Source organism: Procambarus clarkii, chromosome 32, assembly GCF_040958095.1.
Source record: "Procambarus clarkii isolate CNS0578487 chromosome 32, FALCON_Pclarkii_2.0, whole genome shotgun sequence".
Lineage (NCBI taxonomy): Eukaryota > Metazoa > Arthropoda > Malacostraca > Decapoda > Cambaridae > Procambarus > Procambarus clarkii.
The window spans coordinates 21,545,176-21,553,541 of NC_091181.1; the positions used below are offsets into that span (position 1 = coordinate 21,545,176).

General features: G+C 37.2%; 1 protein-coding gene across 1 annotated transcript; it reads left to right on the plus strand.

The window, feature by feature from the left end:
- The first annotated feature begins 2,225 nt into the window (after positions 1–2,225).
- LOC138370413 (uncharacterized) lies at positions 2,226–7,308 on the plus strand. The gene is made up of 4 exons (XM_069334765.1): positions 2,226–2,367; positions 4,730–4,935; positions 5,336–5,477; positions 6,692–7,308. The coding sequence occupies exons 1-4, from the start codon at positions 2,262–2,264 to the stop codon at positions 7,039–7,041; spliced, it is 804 nt and encodes a 267-aa protein (XP_069190866.1). The 5' UTR covers positions 2,226–2,261; the 3' UTR covers positions 7,042–7,308.
- Positions 7,309–8,366: the final 1,058 nt, after the last annotated feature.

Below are 8,366 nucleotides of genomic sequence, written 5' to 3' on the forward strand. Positions count from 1 at the left end.
TATAATGGATAATATATGTAGTACATGATCTGAACACATAACTAACCTATAAATGCATTATAATACCTTTCACATATAAATGCATTATAATAAGTTTCAAAATAAATACAAATAAATAAAATAAATATTTATTATTTTTAGTACCTTTCTGAGTCGAGTAACTAATGCACGAGCCAGTCCATCAATTTTTCGATGGTTCCAAAAGACTGCACCCTCTGTGAGTTCTTCTGTTATTTCTAAGAAAAATATTTATAGCAATGAACATCTTGACGAACATAGATTAATAACAGTTTCATAACATACCTTTACTCACCACGACCAACTCAAGTTTGCAACCCGTTCTCACACAAGACAGCACATATATGACTTAATGCTTAAAGTCAATATGTGGAATGTGATTTAGTACATATGTGATATATTCCCAGTTAACTTTTTTACCAAGGCTCAAACTCTTCCTCACGTACCAATTTACGTCTCACAATACTCGTCCATCAACGTAGATAGCTGAATAGTCGTGATTGGTTCAATTATAACGAAAATTGTAGTTTTCAGGTCCCACATGGGTTGTGAAATTCACCTACTATTGTCCATGCTCTTATAATATTACAGATCAGCTACATCCTATTGAAGGCTCGTAGTTTTGTTTTGAGAAATATTAGTTGTTCTTAGTAAATTATAATAAGCACAATAAATTATTACATAGAATAACAGTGCTTCACCAATCAATATTATATACCATAGTTTGTGCTTTAGAAATCTTTAAAGAATGTTTTGTAGGAACGCTAACAGAAAACGATGTTATGTTGGAATGTATATAGGGTAAACTACTGCAAACAGGATGGTATGGTGTGGATTATAGGAAACTATAGGATTAGTATAGGGTCCACTACCACCTGTTAGGTGGGTAAGGGGTCCAATAACACCCGCAGGATGAGTATGGGGGTCACATCCACCAACAGGATGGGTATGGGGATCACTTCCACCCACAGGAAGGGTATGGGAGCCAATACCATCCACTGGATATGTATGGCGTCCACTACCACCGACAGGATGGGTATGGGCTCACAACCACCCACAGGATGGGTATGGGGTCCAATACCACCCACAGGATGAGTATGGGGTCCACTATAACCCACAGAATAAGTATGGGGTACAATAACACCCACTGGATATGTATGGCGTCCATTGCCCCCACAGGATGACTATAGGGTACAGTATCGCCCACAGGATTAGTATATAGGGTTCACTGCCGCCCACAGAGTCGGTATGGGGTCCACCGCCACCCACAGGGTCGGTATGGGGTCCACTACCGCCCACAGGGACGCTATGAAGTCAACAACCGTCCACAGGGTCGGTAGGGGTCCACTACCGCCCACAGGGTCGGTAGGGGGTCCACTGCCACCCACAGGGTCGGTAGGGGGTCCACTGCCGCCCACAGGATCGATAGGGGGTCCACTGCCGCCCACAGGGTCGATAGGGGGGGTCCACTACCGCCCACAGGATCGATAGGGGGTTCACTGCCGCCCACAGGGTCGGTAGGGGTCCACTGCCGCCCACAGGTTCGGTAGGGGTCCACTGCCGCCCACAGGGTCGGTAGGGGGTCCACTGCCGCCCACAGGGTCGATAGGGGGTCCCTTACCGCCCACAGGGTCTCTATGAAGTCAACTACCGCCCATAGTGTTTGTATAGTGTCCACTATCGCCCATAGTGTTATTATGGGGTCCACTACCCCTCATAGGGTCGGTATGGGGGTCCATTACTACCCACAGGGTGTGTCTGGGGTCTATTTTGGCAATACTGCTTTTCCAATCTCATTTGTTGTTCAATGTAAAATATTTGTTGCTCGACTTGCAACAATTTATATATATATATATATATATATATAGTATAGTGCCTTTGCAATAATGTACCAATGTGTGTATTTTCATAACTCGTTTTAAATTGTTGAAAAATAAATAACTACATTGTGAATGCAAGTCAATGTTTACATGCTAAATCAGAGTTGCCAGATTCCGCTTAAAATAGCAAATTGTGCTTATTTTCAAAGCTTGAGAATTTAGCTTTAAAGTAGTTAAAGCTACGAATTTCGCAATTTGCTATGTACTTTAGTGTACTATTTTAAAATAAGGTTGGTTTTTAAGCTGCAAGTCATATGAATCTCAAAAAAAGTATATTATTAACAATCTTATCTCCATAGTTCACTAGTTTCTGTAAATCAGATCTGGTAACTGTAGGCCAAGTACTGGAAGACTCAAGACACAATGTGTGTGGAAGCTATTAGTCTCTTTGAAGACGTCATCTCGACAGGATCTTCCAGCTCCAGCTATAAAACTTCACCACACATGGATCTACCTAGTACATCAAACGGTAACAAATTACTAAACTGTACAAAGTTTTATGCTAGAACATTTGTTACAGTCCCCTGTTCTATGTGTACTCCATCACATAGTGACGGAGTATGTGGGAATAATTTTGTTGACACTGTCCATTTGACATGGTGGTGGTGTATGATGGTGGTGGTGTATGGTGCTGGTGGTGTATGATGCTGGTGGTGTATGGTGCTGGTGGAGTATGATGCTGATGGTGTATGATGCTGATGGTGTATGATGCTGATGGTGTATGATGCTGGTGGTGTATGGTGCTGGTGGTGTATGATGCTGGTGGTGTATGATTCTGGTGGAGTATGATGCTGATGGTGCATGATGCTGATGGTGTATGATGCTGATGGTGTATGATGCTGGTGGTGTATGGTGCTGGTGGTGTATGATGCTGGTGGTGTATGGTGGTGTATGGTGCTGATGGTGTATGATGCTGGTGGTGTATTATGCTGATGGTGTATGATGCTGGTGATGTATGATGCTGATGGTGTATGATGCTGGTGGTGTATGATGCTGGTGGTGTATGATGCTGGTGGTGTATGGTGCTGTTGGTGTATGATGCTGGTGGTGTATGGTGCTGGTGGTGTATGATGGTGGTGGTGAATCTGACACTGTCACATATATATATATATATATATATATATATATATATATATATATATATATATATATATATATATATATATATATATATATGCGAACAAGCCAGAATGGTCCCCTGGACAATATGCAACTGAAAACTCACACCCCAGAAGTGACTCGAACCCATACTCCCAGAAGTTTGCAACTGAGTTTTCAGTTGCATATTGTCCAGGGGACCATTCTGGCTTGTTCGCATTTGTGTTCCTCACGTGTGCCCCTAAGAATGAGGTGATTTGGTAAAATGCTATGCCCAAGATAACTATCCGAGTGCCGGCGGTGGGGTGGTTCAAATAGCCTCGGCTATCACCTCATTATGTCCGGTCGTGATGGTCAAGTGGATTAAGGCGTCTTGTACATACCAGTTGCGTTGCTTCTGGGAGTATGGGTTCGAGTCACTTCTGGGGTGTGAGTTTTCAGTTGCATATTGTCCAGGGGACCATTCTGGCTTGTTCGCATTTGTGTTCCTCACGTGTGCCCCTAAGAATGAGGTGATTTGGTAAAATGCTATGCCCAAGATAACTATCCGAGTGCCGGCGGTGGGGTGGTTCAAATAGCCTCGGCTATCACCTCATTATGTCCGGTCGTGATGGTCAAGTGGATTAAGGCGTCTTGTACATACCAGTTGCGTTGCTTCTGGGAGTATGGGTTCGAGTCACTTCTGGGGTGTGAGTTTTCAGTTGCATATTGTCCAGGGGACCATTCTGGCTTGTTCGCATTTGTGTTCCTCACGTGTGCCCCTAAGAATGAGGTGATTTGGTAAAATGCTATGCCCAAGATAACTATCCGAGTGCCGGCGGTGGGGTGGTTCAAATAGCCTCGGCTATCACCTCATTATGTCCGGTCGTGATGGTCAAGTGGATTAAGGCGTCTTGTACATACCAGTTGCGTTGCTTCTGGGAGTATGGGTTCGAGTCACTTCTGGGGTGTGAGTTTTCAGTTATATATATATATATATATATATATATATATATATATATATATATATATATATATATATATATATATATATATATATATATATATATATATATATATATATATATATATGAAGTCTGACACTGTCATATATATATATATATATATATATATATATATATATATATATATATTATTATATATATATGAGGGGTACCACCTCTGGTGCAAGTGTAGGGACCCATAGCCTCGGAGAAGAAAATAAAGAGTACTCAGAGAAGACCTTGTGGATCCTCACTGAAAACTTTCATATTTTCTTCTCCTACCACCCCTATTCTTTTGGTATGTGTGTATATTTATCTAACTTTATTTGAAAACGTCATTACACAAAAAAAGTTACAATATTGATTATATATATATATATATATATATATATATATATATATATATATATATATATATATATATATATATATATATATAATTTTTTTTTTCTTCCAATAATATAGTATTCGCTTGAAATTAACAGCCTGGTCAATCAGGCTGTTGGATGCAACTCCTCTCAGTTTTGTTATACGAGTTACAGCATGGTTAATCACATCCAAAATTAAAGTTATTTCCAGATGCAGTCCTAAAATTTTTAACATTGCTCTCACTAGTGTTAATGTAGATTATTTCATAATTTAAATAATATATTTAATTACTGTAGTACATTTTAACAACAATTTAACTTATAATTTTTGCAGCATAGGTCATTTGAATATAAGTATTTTATTAGAAATTATTTCCTTCAGGTCTTCAGGGAAAATTCTTGAGGAGATGCACAAACTGCAAACAATGTGTGCATGTCCGAAGCAATGTTTGCAAGTTCTGCCAGTGTGACTTCCGAAACAGTAGAGAATTAATGAAGAAAGAAGAGGAAGCCCGTTTTCTACTTAAAGGCAAGAAGGCTTTAGAACGAAATACAGCAAGCCGGGTTCTACGAAGGATTGAAAATCAGGTATTGAAGTTTGTCTACATCTGTTGTATTCCTTTGTATTCTTCTTATGCTGAACTTGCTTGATAAGGTATAGAATCAACATGAATAATACTGTACAGTACTTACATACTATTTGTTTATTTATTTTTAAAATTAGGTACTTTTTGGTTTTATTTTTTAAAATGGCAGAAGTTGGACAGTTTTTAAATTTGTTAGCGAGTGACTTCCATAGACAAGGTCCCTTTATTTGCATAGAGTATTTACACAGAATAACTTTGACTCTGGGGATATCAAAGATATTTATTTCTGGTATTGTGATTCTATTATGGGTTCTATTGCACATGCCCAGCTATGCTTCAAACATTTATTTTGTTGCATTTTCCCAGATAGTGTTATTGTTTAAATATTATTTGCTTTTCAGCTAACATATCTGCGTGGCTGTGGGTATGAATCAATCGTTATCTATTACAAGAAAGGACCAGCACGGGTGACACATGGTATCCTACCAAAAAACGTAATACAAGAAGAGGACAAGAAGATCTTCACCACTAACTTCTTTTTGTGTAAGTAGTTCACATAATATATAAATATATCACCACCTATTATTTTCTCTCATATATATATATATATACATATGTATATATATATATATATATATATATATATATATATATATATATATATATATATATATATATATATATATATATATATATATATATATATATATATATATATATGTGAGAAAGCTGCATGAACGCGCAAGCCATATATCACTAAGAACTCTTTGACCCGGCCAAGATTCGAACCCATGCCGTCCAGGATCACCCCTAAACGTACACAGTACCGTAATCATTGACGATCATTGGTGCGGTGGTCACGGTACTGTGTACGTTTAGGGGTGATCCTGGACGGCATGGGTTCGAATCTTGGCCGGGTCAAAGAGTTTTTAGTGATATATATATATATATATATATATATATATATATATATATATATATATATATATATATATATATATATATATATATATATATATATATATATATAAATATAAATATATATATATATATATATATATATATATATATATATATATATATATATATATATATATATATATATATATATATATATATATATATATATATATATATATAATTTCAATTCAATCATCTCTGTTGTTGATGTATATGGCAAAAAGTGTGTGGCCCAATACAGCACTATGTCTTAACGTAATGGGTCCAAGGGCCCATAAGGTCTCGACAGCATTAAGGGCCCTTTAGCAAACCAGTGTGCTGGGGCCCCTATGACACCCATGACGTCTTTGTATCATTTCAAGTTTGTACATGTACTTCTTAAGATATGGGCACCATACAACTGCTGCATATTCTAGCTTTTGTCTAAAAAAATCATGAACAATTTATTTATTATTTATCCATGAATGCCAGAACTAAACCCTGTGGTACTCCACTCGTGACATTTCTCCAGTCCAATACATTGCCTCTGATTACTGCCCTCATTTTTCTATCAGTTTGAATTTTTTTAATCCATGTTAGAAGCTTACCTGTCACCCCTCCAATATGTTCCAGTTTCCAGAACAAACTCTTATGTGGAATTCTGTTGAATGCCTTTTATAGGTCCAGATAGATGCAGTCAACCCAACCATATCTTTCCTGTAAAATTTCTGCGGCTCGATCATAGTAACTGATTAAATTTGTTACACAGGATCTTCCATTTCGAAATTTTTTATTTTTTATTTTTATTTTTTTTCCAGCATGCACAAGGAAGCTTGATGCAGATAAACTTACATTAGGATCAGAAGGTGATAGCGATAATGCCCTGGAAAAAAATCATGACGAGCTACAAGTGCAGCAGGTGCATCAAGTCCAAAAAGTACCGCAGGTGCAAGAAATTCAACAAGTACAAAAAGTTCCGCAGGTGGAACATTTACAAAAAGTTCCGCAGGTGCAACAAGGGCTACCATTAGCAATCATTCAGAAACAGCAAGAAGTACAAGTAGTAAAATTTGAACCACAGGGAACTACACCAGGAAAACAGTGTAGTAACAACGGAATGGGAATTTTAAAATACCTGAGGAAACAGGTAAAAAAGGACAAACAATAGAAATGGTTCCTTACACCTTATTATTTGGTAGTTTATAGGTATTTTACTTACAATACTTTATATTATGTCTACAGTTTATAATTTAGTTTACAGTTAATTTACTTTTCAACTTCCATATCTTACATGAAGGATTTTTACTGTTTTTCATTTTTAAAACCTTATTAGTATCATTTATAGTTTAGTGTCAATTCACTTATAATACAATATATGGAATAATTTACTAAATTCATTTAACTATAATAAATTTAAATAAACATTTTTACCCCAGGATGAGTTTCAGTCACCCTACCCAAAAAATTAATGTTTCTTTATTACTAATCTTGTGAGAGGTAGCTTATTGTGCAGCCCATACTCATTCTGTGAGTGTTAGTTTATTGTGCACCCCATAGCCATCATGTCACCCAAGCCTGCTGCAGCTGCACCTGAGGGGTGGTGTAGGGAACCATTAGTGTACTATTATGATTTGAGAGAGAGAATGCTCTGTGGACAGAGCATCAATATGGCTTAAGGCATTGAGGTTTGCCTCAAGATGAAGCTTGGGCTGATCTCTGATTTGCTTCTTGGGAGTCTTCATTTACGTGCACCCCATACTCAACCACTTTGTAGTAATTAATTGTGCAATCCATACTCATCCTGTTACCAGTAGTTTGTGCAACCCATACTTATCCTGTGATCCCTATCCCTCTACTTCAAGTCCCTCAAGGGGCGCACGAATTCAGTTTGGCATACTGCATTCTGCCTTCCCATCCCTAGCTACTGACCCATCACAATATTTTATTTTATTTTATTTATATATATACAAGTAGGTACATTGGGTTTGTGAGAATACATTGAATAGTACAGTATTTACAATCTTGTAAAGCCACTAGTATGCGCAGCATTTCAGGCAGGTCCTTAATCTAACAGATAATTTTAAGTAGGTAATTTCTATCAGAATTGATAAATGATAATAAATACATTGTTTACATACATACATTACAAATACATACATATAAGCTCAAAAGCTTCATTGAAGGTTGTAACAGAACCCATGAGCACCACACCAGAAATAAATACAGTTTTGATATTCCAAGAGTACGACTTAATCAAACTAGAAATGCTCTACAAATCAAGGGACCCAGAATGTGGAATGATCTTCCCAACCATGTTAAAGACTGTACCTCTCTCAACCAGTTTAAGATAAAAACTAAACACTACCTAATAAATTCACAAACCTACCTTACCCCTCTATTGTCAACCCATGTCTGTTATTTTTTTTTTTTTTTTTAATCAACACTGTTTGTCAACCTATTGTATTTGTGCTACTTTTTCAGTCATGTTCCCCC